The sequence below is a fragment of the Poecilia mexicana genome, unplaced genomic scaffold (genome assembly GCF_051168715.1).
Source record: "Poecilia mexicana isolate PSO_F unplaced genomic scaffold, ASM5116871v1 scaffold_14, whole genome shotgun sequence".
NCBI classification, from domain to species: domain Eukaryota; kingdom Metazoa; phylum Chordata; class Actinopteri; order Cyprinodontiformes; family Poeciliidae; genus Poecilia; species Poecilia mexicana.
The window spans coordinates 3,070,492-3,088,346 of NW_028263383.1; the positions used below are offsets into that span (position 1 = coordinate 3,070,492).

Sequence of the window (17,855 nt, forward strand, 5' to 3'; positions counted from 1 at the left end):
GTGAAGGGTAAATAAAGCAACCTTCTCCAAATGACTGTTTGATCCTTCTCTGTTTATTTTAATCAGGTCACCATTATCAGCTTTACACTAGACATCCCTGACTACATCATGGGTATAACCTTCCTGGCAGCAGGAACCAGTGTACCCGACTGCATGGCAAGCCTGATTGTAGCTCGACAAGGTAGATGGCAGAAAAGGTCACTTGAATCTGTACAGGTTTTACCTCTTATTTCATTGTGTTTCCTTGCTCTTTCTTCCCAGGCATGGGGGACATGGCGGTGTCCAACTCGATAGGCAGCAATATCTTTGACATCCTGCTGGGGTTGGGCTTCCCCTGGGCTTTGCGTACCCTTTTGGTGGACCATGGATCCATAGTATGGACACGTTTATCTTCTCGTCTTTCTCTATTCAAAATGTTCCTGTTCTGACTTAATGGCATGTTTTCAATCTTTCCCTCAGGTGTCCATAAATAATAAAGGTCTTGTATATTCTGTCATCCTGCTGCTGGCATCAGTGTTTCTGACTGTAAGTAAATAAAAACCGCGAGATGTTTTAGGTCTCTGTGTAGTTTTCAGCAACACGGAGACTTAAGAAATGGAAAAGCCATTTATTATTTTCCTTCCACTACACAAAAACACACCAGTTGTGTTGGTCAGTCCCAGTGAAATGGTGAAGTTTGTGGCCTGTTGTTTATCTTTTCGGCTGCCACAGCACATGAACCCCACAGCTGCGTGCACACAGACTTGGCAGGTGGTTGGAATATGACAAAATGAGAAAACTTCAGGGAGTGTGAATACCCTGAATAGGACACTGTAAATTAATGAATATGCTGACTGGAATATTGATAACTACACAATTTTATGTTGTAGTTGTGTCCTTACTATACAGTATATTATTGTTAATGTTTGATTTAATATATTTTTATAATTTTATCTTATTTGTATGCCTCAATGTCCTGAAACTTTGCTGTTGTTCCACTTAAACTTCCCATATGTGACAATATTTCTATTTTATTCCAAGACGTGGTCTAGGCCTCAAAGATCCAACTACAAATGATCGACCCACAAAATGGGTGTAGGCGCCTAAGAGCTTTGTGACAGGTTTTTGTGTGTTAGTATGTTTGAAATTTAGATTTATGGAAGGTATTTTATAATACTTGTTTATGTTTGATCCTCAAAGTGTTGTTATACAAGTGTCTGTCATTAAGTCATATTTGAAGATAATGCAGCAGAGTTTGCAGTAAACATAACCAAAGGAAGAAGTAACTGTTTTCCTGTTTCCCCTCAGGTGATGAGTGTACATCTAAACCACTGGAGGCTGGACCGCCGGCTGGGTCTGGGTCTGATGTTTCTCTATGCGGTCTTCCTTCTCTGCTCCATCCTTTTTGGACAGATGTAAGACCTGACGGTCGTGTTTCCTCGTTCTTTAGACTCGTCTAATAGATTCCCTCCTTCCCACACATACAGTTTATCTGAAGCCAAAAAAAAAAAAAAAAAAAACAAGAGTCAAAGTGGCATGGTTTTCCTTGTGACAATTTCTGTGCACCTATGTAGGAATCACTATGGTAATGTACAACTACACAAATACACAGGTTTGTTTTGACTTTTTTGGTCATTTTGTACAGTGCAGTGTTTGATTACCGTCATTAAGACATTCAGATTTTGTCTTTGGGTTTAGTTTTTTTTGGGAAAGCAATTACAGAAAAGGCAGATGAAGCAGCAATATTGTTAGATATTTATCAACTTTAATAAAAAAGTGATACTGAAAGTTGTGATTTTAAAACATGTTTTTGCAAAGAGGAACATTTTGAATCTATTTATTAGCAATAATTAATCTGAATTGTCATGGTATTTGTTTTTTGGGTGGGGCATTTATTTGGTGACATCCTTTTTTCAGATTATTTTTAAGTGGAGGTCTTATCAGAATCCCACTTCTGTAAAGTATTTAATATTTCTGTTAAATCTTCATTAGCTTGCTGACTGTCTTGTAATAAGCTAATCTAAACAGCTTTCTGCTTGATATATATATATATATATATATATATATATATATATATATATATATATATATATATATATATATATATATATATATATATATATATATATATATATACACACATTGTGTGTGTGTATATATATATGCCAACAACACTGTCTCAATCTTCTTAAAGCTTTCAGTTCACAGCAAATTTTCATAACTATTTATTTATATTCTTGTTTTTGTACCAACTGCAGCTAAGCTAATTAATTTAAGCTAACAAGCTAGGTCACCATCATTACCACAGGCTAGGCTAGGGTAGTCCAATGCTAACTGGTGCTAATCTCAGTGTTTCCGCTGCAGCTTCTGCCTAAATTTATCTAGCACTTAATTCACTACTGCACCTGACTGAAGGGGAAAATGACACCTGAGACAAAAAGAAATGATCACTGCTGTGTCGTGTTGGGACAACTTTTTAACTCGTATGTTCTGAATGTACACCCTCTGATTTTAGCAATAGTTATCTGATGACATCAGATTAGTTGATGTTAAAATGCACAATGTTGTGATGTTTTGATGATTTTGCCTCACTACTTCAAGCCAGTCAGTTCTGGTACTCCTTAAGGTACGTAAAGAGTACGACAGTATTTTTAGAAGTCTTATTACTATGAAACCTAATATATATATTGTAATAATGAGTATTGCAAATTTTGGATTTTAGTGCAGAAAAGTAGCATACTTCCTGTTTAGGTATGACAATCGATGTAATGTTTCTTAAATGTGTTTTTGTAAAAAAAATATTTGAATTTAATGAAATTGTTAGAGACAATCCAGAGAAACTAGAGTATAAAACCATGTACATTTACAAGATGAGTCTGTGTTTTCTGATAAATCAGTCATAGTAAACCAGTTCTACTGTTATATAGGAAAAAAAATGCTTAACAATATAGATTTGTATTTTACAGTGGAACTTGAAGTATTTTTGATTGTTAGATCTGTAAATTCTCAAAATTTCTTTAAAGGGAAACATTTTATTATTTTTTTCCCCAGGTGGTTGTAAAATGATCATTGTCTACTTTGTAATGTTTATAAATGTTAAATAACTTGCATAGTTTTACAATAATGAATGTCCTACAAAGACTTGTTCTGTGGTACTTTGATATTTTTTAAAAAGAGAGATGTAATCCTGTTAGTGTATTTTATTTAACCTGCTTATTTGTGACGAATCAGTGGGCTCTGAAAGCTTTAGGTCAACACATTATCCAGTCATTTCTTTAATTTCTATTTAAAATCCATAGATTTTTTTTCCCTCCCATTTCACTCCTAGCTTTAACTTCCTAATCCAGCATTTGATTGATGATGTTTTTTACACCTTACCTGAGGCAGAAGTTGCCCCGTCCTCATGACCTCCATCCTCGTTTTGCCAGCAGATGACTCCGCCTCGGACGCTGACGTCCATTTTCACTCAGCTGTCAGGAGTCTCTGCCATCCGCCTCTGAGCCACATTTGGTAATAATTACAATCCAAACAGCTGAGCTCCGGTCTCCAAAGAATGTTTCTGTTCATTCTGCTGTGATGTCTGAGGTGGAACGTATCTTAAGAGTCAAATTAACGGCGTTAGATATTTTTATTGGATCATAGAAAGACTGTTGTTTCTTGAGTGCAATAAAAAAGTGCAATAATAACTGATTTTCTGTCAGAAATGATTCTGAATGACAAATTAAATCATGTTTCTAGATTTTTTTTTTGTTGCTCAGAGGGATAATATCTAATATGTTTGAATAGTAGCTGGATTTTTAAATTTGATTAGTAATGCCAATAGTGCTAACTTTTATTAGTGACCCTATATAGGTGTCATGTCTAGACATGTGCATGTAAAAAATAAAAATATATATTTGTAGAGAAGAATTAACTTACCAAATTATTTTAAATTGTATTAGCAGGTCCAAACGCTGGAAATCAGCCACAAATACCCGATTGGTGCATCTCTAGTAGCATTTGTTTTGTAAAGCCACTAAAACAACAGTTTCGGTTTTGAATAATTTAACCATTACAGGAGAATAAAAGACACCAGATTATAGAGCTCAGTATTTATTTAATTTTTTTACAATAAAACATTCCATTACAATTCAAATAAAAGTCCACCCAAGGAAAATTCCCCTAATCTGTAAACCTATGATTCTGATTTAAATATTATGTAACAAACAATTCTCTCCCAATGCAAAAACAGAAGCATAATCTAATAATAATAATAATAATCACATAGCGGTTGTAATGTGAAATAAAATAAGGTGAGAAATGTCCCCGTTAATGCGAGTTTCCTCATCTCTCATTGTAATCACAAGAAGTTTTGCTTTGAGCTTTGGAAGAAAGGCTTCAGCTGAGACCCGGATCACAGGATTAACTAAAAAAGCAACTGAATCCTAAACATCACCGATGATGGACACAAAAAGAGCAGATAAACAGTTTACTAACCACTCTTTATAGATAAAGCAGTAAGTTATAGGAAAGTAAACCAAGTCATACTGGTGTAATGCTTTAGTTATTGTTAGTTGGCTATTGAAAGGACATGATAGCATGGTTACATTATTTTACACCGCTTCTCCAGACACGTGTACCGACTTAGCTCTGAGACGACTATATGAAGTGAACATGCAGCTGAATAATAACGCAGAACCTGCAGCTGTAATCACCGTTACTTTGACTCTTCCGACTTATCTACATCATGGTTCGATTCTTTAAATACTGATTCTGTTTGAGGTAAAGGAACTGCTTCTGCTTCTCAGCCACATTTAGAAAAACTAAGACAAGAACAGCAGCCTCTCCGGGACTAAACATACACGCAACTCCTCTACAATATAGAACCACTTGCATATCTGGGGCCAAACAGTTTGTGTGATAACATCTTCTGCTAGGAAAAAGTTACAGTATCGCACATTATCCGTCAAGCTGGCTGCTACCATAGACATGAATACATATTCTGGTCTATGGCTGCTACAAGTCCCTGTCCTCCCAGCGTCCAAACAACCTCAATGTCAACATCCGGCACCAGATGTGGCAAATGATGAGCAAACTGCTAGAACACAGCGATATTCCCTTTATTAGGCAGCTGACGACAACAGGGTTTAGTTTTTGTCATGATTATGACTGCAGCATGGCATTCTGGGTATGTTTGGTGCAGTCCTCAGGTGCAGTCCCGTAGTTAAGGACAGACAAGACAGTGGCTCCCGAACATTTACAACCTAGGCTGCGTTTACACTGCAGCTTGAAGTGACTCAATTCCGATTTTTTGCCGTGGCCGTTCACACTTCCAAATATGTGCTACCTGGATGTGTTCTCCAGTGTGAAAGGCAAACGACCTGAAAGTGTCCCGCATGCGCAGTAGAGGGCGCAATAGCATCAGCGTTGTCAGTGTCCTGCCAACCGCCATAAAGAAGAAATGCTCAGTGTTTGCAGGCCAACGGTGGAGCTTAGCTTACACATTTGAAGTTGTGCGACCGGAGCAGCACTTTAACAACTTAATCCTCCGTTTTTCTTCACATTTGCGAGTATCAGGGCGCAGAATGGTGACATTTGTCCAGTATCAGCGACGTTCAGGTCAGAGGAATGCGACGTTAGGTCGCATTGGAATCGGATATGTATTGGCCTGGGTCGCATTCAAAAGGAATCTGATCAAGAAAAGATTAGATACAGATCGCATTATGTCAAAAAAAAAAAAAAAAAAAAAAAAATCGGAATTGGGTCACTAGTTACAATAGTAGGTCTTTGTGACATTAAAAAATGAGACCATGAGCATTTTCCCCTCTAAATGTGACGGGAGCTCAACTGAATTTAGAAAAAAATAAGAAATAAAAGCTTCAATAACCTGGTTACAAGAGTTTGCACACCCTCCAACTAAATACCATTTGATCTAAAACCTGCCTTCAGACATCTTGACTAGCCAAACATTCTCCAAATATATGAGATTGAGAGGAAGCCATTAATCAGACATCAAAAGGTCTGTGGTCAAAACGGAACGGGTGTTTATGAGATCGTAATTTTCTAAAAATCCTCAGTGCTTTTGGTCCAAACCTTCCTTTTAGACACATGACTCGTGAGTTTACATGCTGCTTCATCAGACCAGAACATTCTCCCACATGGAGGTAGGTCATTTTCTTTTAAAGAAAAAAATTTGTGGTCGTTTACGACAAAATTCAGACTTAACCGCTGTACACACAAGATTTGATGTTTAAACTAGAGCAAAAGGTCAAAGGGTGTGCATTCATGCAGGCAAGTTATTGCTACTATTTTTACTCTTTAACCTTTCGAAACAGATTTTTTTTTAAATAGTACAAAATATGTCACAAAAGGTGGAAAAAGTTTGGAAATAAGTCACTACATCACAAAAATATGACAATGTGAAGCATGCGCGTCAGTGCGTCACCATGACAACGAGTGCAGCTCGATAAGCCAACGCCACGCCAAGATTGACCCGAGAGATAAAAGTCCAACCTGCCATCTTTGAAGCGGCGCAGCCTGTGGAGCCACGCTGATAAACATCAGACGGATTCTATTTATACTTCCTGTTTCCTGTTTGTTTTTGCTGTGAAGACGTTGAACCCTTTACAGGCGAAGTAAATCCCTTTCACCGCATCAGGTGGATCAAAACGTTCAGCAGTGCCACAAAAATCATGTGGTTGTGGCCTTTCTCCTAATACGATAGCTAATATTAAACACAATCATTCCTTTTTTTCCCCAAAGCTTTACATACGTAATAATCTTTACCATAGAAATATATAAATATTATAAAATGTATTCGTCTTTCACTATGATCAAGCTTTTTAAACTCCATAAAATCAGTACATTACAGGACAGAGACGAAGCTTTAGCAACTTTAGGTATAAAAGCTGAACGCAAAGTGGAAGTTTGGCCATTTATGACGCGTCTCTGAAACAAACGATGCCAAACTGGCTAAATCTGGCGAGTGGATGAAAATAAAAACCCATTAGACTGGATCTAAGGCCGGAACTGTGTAACAGTCATAATCTGGTGCTAACTGAGGCCAGTCTGATCAGGCGTTCCTCCTGTGTCCAGAACACACTCCACCCCCGACGCCGACACCCGATGAAGGGGAGGGAGGAGGTCATTGTGTACCTTGAGGGGTTCACCGTAATGCTGCAGGACGGGTGGGTGACGGAGGAGGGCAGGGCGGAGCGGCCATCACGACGTGGGAGCGTTCTGATTCTGGTAAATGGACGCCTTGTCTTTCAGAAGGTCCAGACATAAATGGCAGCTCCAGCTCCCTGAATGACGACAGAAAGAGTTAACGACTCGTTTCAAGAAAGTGTTGGACATTATTTTTGCCTTATTATTATTATTATTATTATTATTTTGCCGCCCCAGTCTTAGTGTATAGCTTTAAATGTTTGTCTTTTTCTGATGATGAAACAAAATCACCACAGGACTGGATTTGGGCCAAAGGTTTACAATTTGCATAACACCTGTAGTCCTCCACCATTTTTCTTTCTTTGCTTTATTTACCCGGCTAAAACCGGGATCCAAATCTCATTTGCAAGACAGATCTGGGCAGAAATCTGTGCAGCCAAATCCCATTTAAAATATAAATTTTTGAAATTCATGTTTTCTCAATATTGTCAAGGATTACTGACTGTAAGAGACCACCAGGTGGCGCTAATTTATGCATATATGTTGTGAAAAACAAAGGTGTGACATCCTAAAATCAATACCACAGATATAAGTTAAAATACATTGTAATTTTTTTTTTTTAATAATTAAAAAAATTCGACAAACAAAACAATATAAATAGTTTTGCATTTATAGGATGGAAAAGTTTTCAGGCATTTTGAAGTCGAGATTTAAACAAAAAGTGGCATTTAAGGAGTTAATTTCAGAAACATTGAATATTTGCTTTGCATGATGAGGATGAAAGCTGATAATAGTATCCATTTTGAAATATGTAATCATGGAATAAATATGTCTATGACTATTTATTGGAACGTTATTTTGTGTTCTAGGACAAAAAGTGCAACATTTATAATAAAATCTGCTGCCAAATAAAACAAATAATAACAGTTTGCAGTCTCTAGAGAAGGTTTACGAGGATATTTATGGGAATTTTTGACCATACTAAAATGTTTTTCTATGCGGAGCACCAAGAGTTCCTTTTACTGGCTGAGGCCGACTCCTGGGCTCGACCAAAACCAGGCAGTGCATCGCCACACTGAGCAGCAGGAGTCGTTTCTGCAAAAAACCTGCTTTAATAACTCATTTCTTCCCAACTTTTAGCAACAAAATGCATTTTGCAAAAACTTTTAACTGTTTATAAATCACATTATGTATTATAAGGTATATAGAATTAATAGGGTGTTTTGGATAAATGGTTTCTGTTTTTATCAATGTATCAGCATTTATCAACGCCTGACTGTTTATACGATAAAGCTGTCCTGATATAGACTCTCCCATTAATTCTGAATTAAGCCTGATTTGTGCACACAGTTTTTGATAAAAGAGGTCCATTGTCTAAAACAATGTCTCATTGATGAAGTTACCTTCTGGAGGTTCAGACATCGGCGGGTTGAGACAGTACATGTGATAGCCTCGATCGCAGTCATCACAGAAGAGAAGCTGATCCTTGAAGAAACACAATCAGAACTCATGAACTTTCTTAGAGAACTTCTCTGGCCTTTAAATTCAAGTCTATAAAGGACAAATCCAGCTTAAATACCAAACATTATGATTAATATTTCTCTGAAAACTGAGTCAGACTGCTGGATCCCATTCATTCACACCAATTCTTGCACATAAACTCGACATAAACCTGTATTTGTGCATGTAAACAATTCTAAATGACGCAAACATCAGCAGAAAATATGTTGTATGATTCTTTAAAAAAAAATTATTTATAATTAGTTTGGCTGCAAGTATAGCCAAGTACAGGGCCTGATACAGGAGGAAGGTGCCCCACCTGTTCAGGTCTCTTTTACAACAAAGTTAAGTAAAAACTTTTAGACTTTGTCCACAAAATATTTTTATTATACCCTTTTCTAAAAGGTTCCTAATCAAAGCTGCATAAAAAAATAACTAAAGATGTAGACTACAAAGAATTAATAATGGCCAAAATAATAAACTAAACAGTTCTGGGGCCTCCAAAGCCTAGGCTGCTGCCCGGTTAAACTAATTCACTTAAAACTGGGCAGTTCTGCAGAGCAATTCCTGCTTTTCAGAGTTCAGCTCCACGCTAACATTAGAGACTCACATCATTTTCAGAGGTACCACACATGTTGCAGCATTTGCACTCTATGCACTGCCAGCGATACGTCTTCACAGCAGCCATCATTACAGGAGTAAACTGCAGGCAGGAGGGGTGGCCTGTGTTCACACAGAGGAATAGAAACATTCTCACAGATTAGCGAACCGGTCGGTGTGTGCAGTATAAACGCCTCTTTCAAAAACCTCAAGGACGTACCGGAGCGTCCACAGTCCGAGCAGGACACCAGCTCCTCTGATTGGCCTGTCTTGTGATTGGTTTTGGAGTCTCCCAAGCAGAAATCGCAGTAATTGTTAGGCAACGCAAGACCGTCTGGGCCTTTTTTGGGAGCTGCTTAAGGGAATTAAAAAAATTGTTATTAGTTACCAGTGATGCCTGCATTGTTGCACAGAAAGTCTCTGGTGCTCGTTTCTTACTTTTTGGCTCCTCGGGCAGCGGGAGGGTCGGCTCGTTCATCTCCAGGTCGTCCTTCTCCTCGCCCTCCTCCTCGGCCAGGTGGGAGTGGGCGTAGTGGTAGCTCAGGCCTGGACGGTTCTTGTAGCGCTTCCCACAGACTGACACCAAAATAAGAAAACATATTTTCAAAAAGAAGAAGAAAAAGCACAAAAAACACAGTGAAAGGAGAGGATCTGACCAAAGCGATTTATTTTTGTTGTGCCACTGAAATAAAAGACCTGCTGTATTCCTGAAGAATAAAGTGCTTTCTACATGTTAGGACTGCGGTGGTTTGAGAGAAGTCTCTGTTAGACGGTTCATGTGGGGAGAAGTGATGAAATGTGAGACAAACAGGAAATCACTTTTAACCCACAAAGTTTCAATGTTTTTTGTTTATAATGATTAAAGTAGGAACAGCATTACAAGCTGAAGTAGAAAAGGGGAAATACAGGTGACATGTTCTGCTAAATAAAAAAAAAATTGCTTTGTAAAGTATTCATACCATCTAGTTTCTACAAAAAAAAACAAACAAAAAAAAATCTGACAAGTGTGTCATGCATTTGTATTCTGAACCAGAACTTGGTTGAACCATTTTTCAATGAAATTATAGCCGTAAATCTATCAGGCTATATTTCTAACAGCATTGCATGTCCAGGGACTGAAATTTATGCATTACATTCTTTGCAAAAAATTTAAAAAAAAAAAAGCTCCACCATGGTTAGATTTGATGGAGAGTTTGTGAACACCAGTTATGAATGCGCTCCGACTAATTTCTCTGGAGCTATGGCTGTTTTTACGATTGTTATCCAACTGGATGTTTTTTCCTGAATGTATTTTGTCAATCCTTGCAGACTATTGTGTCTCTGCTAATAAAATGCAACCCCCCCAGCATGATGCTGCCACCTACATATTTCTACTATAGCGAGGTTGTGCTCAGGGCGATGTGGGCTAACTTACCACCACACAACTTTCATTTTGATCTCATCTGACCGGGCGTTTTGTTTCACATGTAAGGGGCAAAAACATGACAGATGGGAACTTTCAATAATGTTCTGTTCTTCCACAAAACATACGCATGTCCAATGCACGACTGAAGGCAGGAGTGTTGACAGATTCTCCTTCTTGAACTGGGAATCTCTGCAGCTCCTCCAGAGCCTTTTGGCTGCATTATGATGAATGCTGATTAATACACAGATGGACTATTTATTAATTGGGTGACTTTTGTGAGCATCAATGTACAGAGGAGGAGGGAGCGAGGACAAAATGCATGCCACACTTTTTAGATTTTTCCTCAATAAAAATAAAATAAAATCACGTATTTTCCTTCCACTCCAGAATTGTGCACCACTTTCTGGTGTCTATTATGTGAAATCCCAGGTAGATGCACTAAAGTTTGTAGTAATAATGAGACAAACAGTGAAAAGGTTCAGGTGTCATGATTATGTTTGCAGGGTGCGGTCACTATTTAGGTTTAGTTTGATAGTAAACAACTAAAGGATGCAGTTAAAACTATGAAATTATTCAGCTTTACAGAAAGCATCAATCTTAAACATAAAGTATTGGTCGGCATAATTTTAAAAAAGACTTTTACAACTGAGATAAACCCCCTCCTCCAACAATAATCCCCTGGTTTTCATGTGCTCTATAAACCACTGAGATTAAAGGAGATTATGCGATACCAGGCATCCCCATCTTAAAAACAGCACAAAGATGAAACCGTGTGAAGCTGCCGCTCTGAGAGGGTGGGGTTGTTATGTGATGTAGCAAGTCAAAGACTACACCAAGCTCTGCTTTTTATTTCCTCAAAACGCTAACCACCACATTTCATCATCTGTCAACCAAAATAAGCATCTTGGGTGAGAGTTTGAAGATCTAAATAAGCACATCAAACCACGTGACTGTAGACGGTGCTGAACAGACTGAAAAGGTCATGCAAACATCAAACTGACTCAGTATCAAAGCAAAGGCCTTTAGAAAAAGTAGAATGTGAAATGAGTGCAAACAAAAACAGGGACAAAAATCAAACCTCATGCATTAACTAAGAAGTTTAGCTGGAAAATTTACTGACACTCATCTTCAAGAACTAAACTTAAGCTGAGAGCTACTGAAACCTTCAAAATCTGGTTCATTACATTTGGATACGAGAGTCTATGTTTTCGGCCAAGAGAAACTGCAAGCAAAGGAAAAATGCCTCCTTCCAGAAAAAAAGAACAGTGACGGTACATAAAAACATACATCTACTCAGTAACAGGCAATGAGAGGAAGAAGTGATGAAGAGAAATCTACCTCTTTCAGAAGGTTTTGAAATGTGCTTTTGTTTGATAGTGTCTGGAAGAGAGAAGAGAATCAGAGGACAGCACAGACAGAAGCTCAGAGAAACAGAAACAGTCGGTCAGCAATGAAAGTGAAACCGCTTCAATAGAGGGAAGAAAAACAGCTCAAGAGGCACAGATTCTCAATTTGAAGACAGCAAAGAGGTGGCGGGAACCAACAGAACAGCAACAAGAAGCAGCAGAACTTTAACTAGCTTTGTTACGGGATTACTGTCGCATGAGGACTCACTGTCACAGGCGTAGGGCTTGTCCCTGTCCTCCAACGCTGCCGTGTCCAGCTTCTTCCTGCCGCTACCCACTCCTCGACCCTGCGGGCAAGGCTGGAGTCAACCCAAAGTTCAGATAAATGAAGAAAAAACACTCAGTTCACCTTTACCTTCCCTTTCCCTTTGCCTCTTCTTTTAGGCGTGTCTTCCTCGTAGTCTTCGTCATCCAGGTCATCCAGGAAGTCGTCTGGCTCGAGGATTCTCTATGAGGAAGAGGGTGGAAGATAAATAGAGCCCAGGTTGAGCATCTCATTTAGTGTCGGCAGTAAATGAGATGTCGGCAGTGAGAACAGGAACCTTTCTGATCCGGGTGGCCGGGTTCAGGCTGCCGGTGTAGTCGCTCTGATTGGAGTCTTCCTCTGACCCCCGGATGTCCACCGGGGTCCGTTTGTCCAGAGGTTCCCCCTTCAGCAAGGCCTCCAAGCTGCTGCCATCCGAAGACAGCAGGACGTCCTTCTTCAGCCCCAAATCTATTTCTAAGAGTAAAAAAACAGATCGAAACGGAAACTTCTTGATACTTTGCTTTGATGCTTCAACATGAAAGTATTTTTTTTCCATCATAAACTAAGTGAGGTATCCTGCAGCTTTACCAGACATGTTGCTGAAAACCTAATTAAACCGAGAGCAAGTCGAGTTGAGCTCGTTGCCGTGGTACCTGACTTAACAGGAGGGAAGATGAGGCGCGGGTCTTCTGGAGGGTGAGATCTCCGTTTCTTCCTCCACCTCCTGGCTGGGTACGTGTAGAGCTGACCCGGAGCCATGCCTGAGGAGAGGAGAGCACGTCACTGACCCGTCCAGATCGATGGACGGTCAGCAGGCTGATGGAGGCACTCAGACTAAATGACTCAGCAGCGGCTTCCTTCCTAATGGAAGATACCGTATCTCATCTCGGTGTGTTGAAGTTGTCTCTTTGTAGCATTCAAAAGGAAATTAAAGCTGGCAACTCCTGCTGCTGACCCAGCTACAGCGCCTGGCAAAAGTATTTACACCCCTTAAGCTTCTCATTTTCTTACTTTATAGCCACAAATGATATAACTCTAGCTCAAAAGGTTTACAAGTTTTTTGGGTGTATATCTCTCTGATCAGCTTTATTGTCCTTGCTGAACAAAAGTATTCCCACAGAATAATGCTGCCAAGAGAACCGCTTAACATTTTTACATATTTCTTCCATTAAAGCCACAACTGTAGCAATAACTAGTAGTTACGACGTCAACTGATTCTCGATCCTGACCTCTGCAGATCATGAATTCCATACAAAATGCTAAAATAGAAGTTTGTGGTTATTAGGAGAGTAAATGTGGAAAAGATGAACAGGTAGGAATGCTTCTGCAAAGTGTTTACATCTCCTTAGACTTCTACTTCTTACAAAGGGTGGAAGGGCTCAGAATGGACTTTTGAAATCGGTTCTCATTGTTGCAACTGTGTGACAATAATCGAACATTTCACCCCCTCTCCATTGGAAGCCATTGTGCGTTTGGTCTGAATTTTGTGGGTGTGTTTGTTTAAGTGGAAAACACCAGGATGCTGCTGTAGAGGGAGATCGGTTTAGTGTGTTTGTGCGAAAACAAACATCCGAAAACCACCTGACTACGTGTCGACAGTTCAACTTCGGTCTGATTGTGTTAAGCTCTGTAAAATCTCTAAAAGAGCAAATCTGGAGTATTACCAGGACCCCGGTGTCTCTTCTCCATCCAGATGTAGCAGTTGCTCTGAGCCACGCCGGTCTGAGAGTCCAGGAACGGCATCCGAACGCTCCTCTCAGCGCACAGCCTGGCGTTGTAGTTGTGACACTGCTCCAAGGCATCTCTGTAGTATTGCTCTCCCAATCTGAGCAAAACAGCAAGTTGCAAGAAGTTGAAATATTAAATTCATAAGGAAAAATCCAACAGCGGTTTGATGCCACGAGTCATTTCTAATAAAAATAAAAATAAAAAAAATAAGTGTGTGTGTGTGTGTGTGTATGGGTAAGAGTTCAGCCTCATCAGTGTTTCCTGAGGCTCGTCTCACTGCTGCACAAGCATTTTTTTTGAGAAACAGTTGGCGACATTATCTAAAATGATCACAGTGACAAGCCGGCCGCAACAGCTGGGCCTCAATCAAGACTCCAAGGTCGACAAAGTCAGACCAAGTTATTTATGAACACTCTTAAAGGGAACTCATTGACTGACTCCTAACAAAATATGGATAAAAGGGAAAATCAAGGAAAAAACATAAGAAATATACAGCTGTAGTTACGACTCAGTCTGAATTTATTACTTAAACAAATTAACTCAAACAAGCTCTGAGAATGTCAACTGTTAGTGAGGTCTAAATATCAGAGAGCTGGGTTTTTATCCATATTTCCTACTTTGTAGAAGAATTACAAGCAGAGTAATAAAAAGTTGGATCTGCGACGCAAACTAGCCAAAAAGTTTTCTTCCACTGCAGGAACTGAACTGCAGTTGAGCAAGAGACTGGCCACTACCCAGCTACTGGCATTTCAGCGGTCGAGTCTACTTCCTTAAAGTTACTCCAGTTAAAAACAGAACCTAACCGTACCCAGCAGCCCTCGAGTGGAAAAAGCTGACAGGAGTATTTGTTTGAATATCAATCATACAAAAAAAAAAGTTTCCAGTAAGAGAATGTCACTGCTCAGTTCAGAAAACTGAGTCATGAGCTCAACATTTAAACTGCATCTCAGTATTTACTTCCAAAAAAATCTGGTGCTGAAGAATGTGACCTGAGAATACATTGAAATGAGTCAAATTTAACCATTTACTGTCTGTGCCAGTCATAGATTTACATATGACGTATTGTTTCTGTTAATATTTTAAAGTTCTATTGTGGATAAAAGTCTCTTAGTTTTTTGTTTTTGATAAAGCTTCTAGCATTATCCTTTGACCACTGTTCTTATCAGACTTAGTAGGGCTCATTTTAATTGTTTGGTTTTCCGGCAAAGGCTTTGCTTTGAGGATAATGTCATGGTCAGAACAGAAACAGTTTAATCTAAGCTAACTTTACCCATTTCAAAAGATTTTGGATCAATGTCCAATTGGTACACCCAACTTTGTTTCAGCCATGGGATCCAAACTGTCACCCTCAATGGCAGATTTGCTAGGTTGACGAAGAACAACCACAAAATGACAAAGGTTTAAGTCTAACCTGAACAGGAAGTGACAACAGCACCATACTCTACAGAAAGGGCAATTTAACATCAACATGAACTGGGAGTACAGGGACCAAGACAGAAATGCTTTACATATTCAAGCTTGAATAAAATGTGGTGCTTTCTTCTGAAGAAAAAGGTTTGAGTTATGATGCTAAAATGACAAAAATGAAGTTTGGATACGTCGAAGTAAGGACACTTACCTCAACCTGATAGTCTTGTTCTACTACCAGTGCTACTGGAATGTTGCACAAATGAATGGTATAATAAATAATTAATTCAAATTAACATTAAAATTAGGACCCGGTTGTTCCAACTGGACAATGATCGTAAACACAAAACAAAATTGCTTGGAATGGATAAAACATTCCAAACAATATTTTATCTTTAAAAACAGTCCTGACTGCAACCCTATGGAAAATGCATTAGTTATGCTTGTAGAGGAAAACCATCCCATTTAAATACACTTCAAAGATAGAAAGAAAAGAGATAATATATGTAGCCAAAAATATGTTATGCCATTTGATTTCTCTGCCACTTGTTAAAGTGGATTAAACAGAATGTTACTAATCGAGATTCAGGGTTTCCCCCAGTGTATTATAAGCCTGGGGGCCACCAGGCTCTACTTGCGCCCCCACCAGGCTAAGCATTGCTTATTTAGTTAAGTATTTTAAAATGTTTGCTTTTATTAAAACTTTATAGTTGGTGTTCAGGTATTAATAGCCAATGTTTCAATAACACATAATCATCAAGTTTAATTTTCCTGCCAACTTTAACCATTTTTAACTCAAAAACATAATAAATGCTCGATAAATGACTGCCCTGACACCCAACCACCTGGCTTAGTAGGTTTTCTGGGGGAAACCTTGGGATTGATTAAGAAATTATAACTTGTAGATTAATCCACAGTTTATTAAAACTCATGCACCTAATTCTTGTTTTTAAAAGTTTATTCAAGCTATAAGTTGTAAACCCATTCCACCTTTCAATAACTGTTTAAACGACTCCTTAAACGATTAAAATCGATCTCAAATGTATGCTTATAAGTGTACGGAAAGTTTGACAGGAGCTGGTGAATACAAACATACATTTAAAAAGTTATCAAAGCACGTTTTACATATTTTCTAAACATTGCCGAGGTTATTTGAGGACATGTGTCGGTATGGCGTGTGTGTAATCTCAGTTAAAGGCTTGTAATTAGAGTCTAACATTAACCAGGGTTCAGGCTGCACCGCTGCATCATGAGGGAGACGGCGGAAATGGAGGAACGTTTGAGCTCACGCACACGCCTCATCTAAGCAATAAACTTTGCACCTCAAAAAGAGTTGCAGTAATCTGAACTAAAGCGTGACAGCTACAGAAGCGTCTAAGCTTTCAAAATTAAAGAAAACAAACTTCACCGCCAGTGTTTCATTCATCAAAAACTAGTCGGCCAGTTGTCATAAACAGCGTTGGACTCTTTAGCTTGTTAGCGTGCGAGCCACCTAGCTGCGTCGACCGTTTGACCACAAGAACGTAACAATTAATAACACCGACGCTACAAGGAAACTTCACACACGTTTCTCAACACATGTTAGTGACTCGTGTGTGTAGAAAAGTATAAGTTGCGTGTCGGCTAACTTCCACTTCCATTCCAGGATGTAAAAAGACAGACACGACGCTTCGACAGCGTTGGCTAACCGCACTAAAACAGAATGCTCCCAAGCTAGCTGGCGAAAGAATCGGTGAATGAGTAACTATACAAACGTAATAACGTGACTGAGGTGAGCGTCACCTTTATAGGTATAAAATCTGCAAGGAAGTCCAGTACTTACAGTTTGACAACATTCTCAACAACAGCTGCCATCTTGCTTTAAAACACGGGTAAAGTGCCTGCCGGGTAATGAGTGCCCCCTGTCTGGACTTGTAGGCAGATGGAGCAGAAGCTTGAATTCGTGTGGCTCCTAGTGGCGAATAGGTGTCACTGCAATTATTTGGATGTTTAGTTTTTGTTTTGCTTTTTTATTTTTTTATTTTTTGCTCCAAATGGAGTTTCGGCAATGACAAATATTGACAACAATTAAACGGTTTCGTACATTACAGCAAAAGAACAAAAAAAAGAGTTTATTGGGACAATGAAGGAGGTGTCCAATTTTAGTTTTATCTGTAGGATATTTGCCTCCCTCTGAAGGTTTCCATGGGGATTTTGGCTGCTTTTCCGTATAATGTCCACCTTTTACGTTAGGTGGATTGCATTGCACTGTGTATATGCAGTTTTGACTGCTGAAATTTATGTATTTTTTTTTCTTTCGCTTGATATTTATAAACTATTTTTTGTGGAATCCTAATATAGACATTTTTGGTTGTTAATGTTGAAAAATTAAACACTAGTCTGAAGAATCTCAGTTTGGACATCCATTTAATCCCTCTTTTTAGTCTGGAACATAAGA

General features: G+C 38.9%; 2 protein-coding genes across 4 annotated transcripts in view; one reads left to right on the forward strand and one right to left on the reverse strand.

Annotated features, from left to right (window-relative positions):
- Positions 1-1,502, forward strand: part of LOC106916657 (sodium/potassium/calcium exchanger 3) — a 32,083-nt gene extending 30,581 nt beyond the window's left edge. The window contains exons 14-17 of the mRNA XM_014985079.2: positions 67-181; positions 262-374; positions 460-525; positions 1,288-1,502. Coding sequence (XP_014840565.1) covers positions 67-181; positions 262-374; positions 460-525; positions 1,288-1,398 — 405 coding nt within the window. The 3' untranslated portion in view covers positions 1,399-1,502. The remainder of the gene's footprint in view (positions 1-66; positions 182-261; positions 375-459; positions 526-1,287) is intronic.
- Positions 1,503-4,055: 2,553 nt separating this feature from the next.
- dpf2 (double PHD fingers 2) lies at positions 4,056-17,844 on the reverse strand. 3 transcript variants are annotated; one of them, XM_014985084.2, is made up of 11 exons: positions 17,241-17,844; positions 13,948-14,108; positions 12,937-13,044; positions 12,579-12,757; positions 12,392-12,484; positions 12,245-12,323; positions 9,664-9,801; positions 9,446-9,577; positions 9,236-9,348; positions 8,529-8,610; positions 4,056-7,262 (listed from the first exon to the last, which is right to left on the reverse strand). In XM_014985084.2, the coding sequence occupies exons 1-11, from the start codon at positions 17,270-17,272 to the stop codon at positions 7,180-7,182; spliced, it is 1,200 nt and encodes a 399-aa protein (XP_014840570.2). In that variant the 5' UTR covers positions 17,273-17,844; the 3' UTR covers positions 4,056-7,179. The 3 variants fall into 3 exon arrangements, with proteins under 3 accessions (XP_014840570.2, XP_087868730.1, XP_014840569.2); XM_088012604.1 differs by having other exon boundaries at positions 8,529-8,604; positions 9,446-9,580; XM_014985083.2 differs by having other exon boundaries at positions 9,446-9,580.
- Between the last annotated feature and the right edge of the window lie 11 nt (positions 17,845-17,855).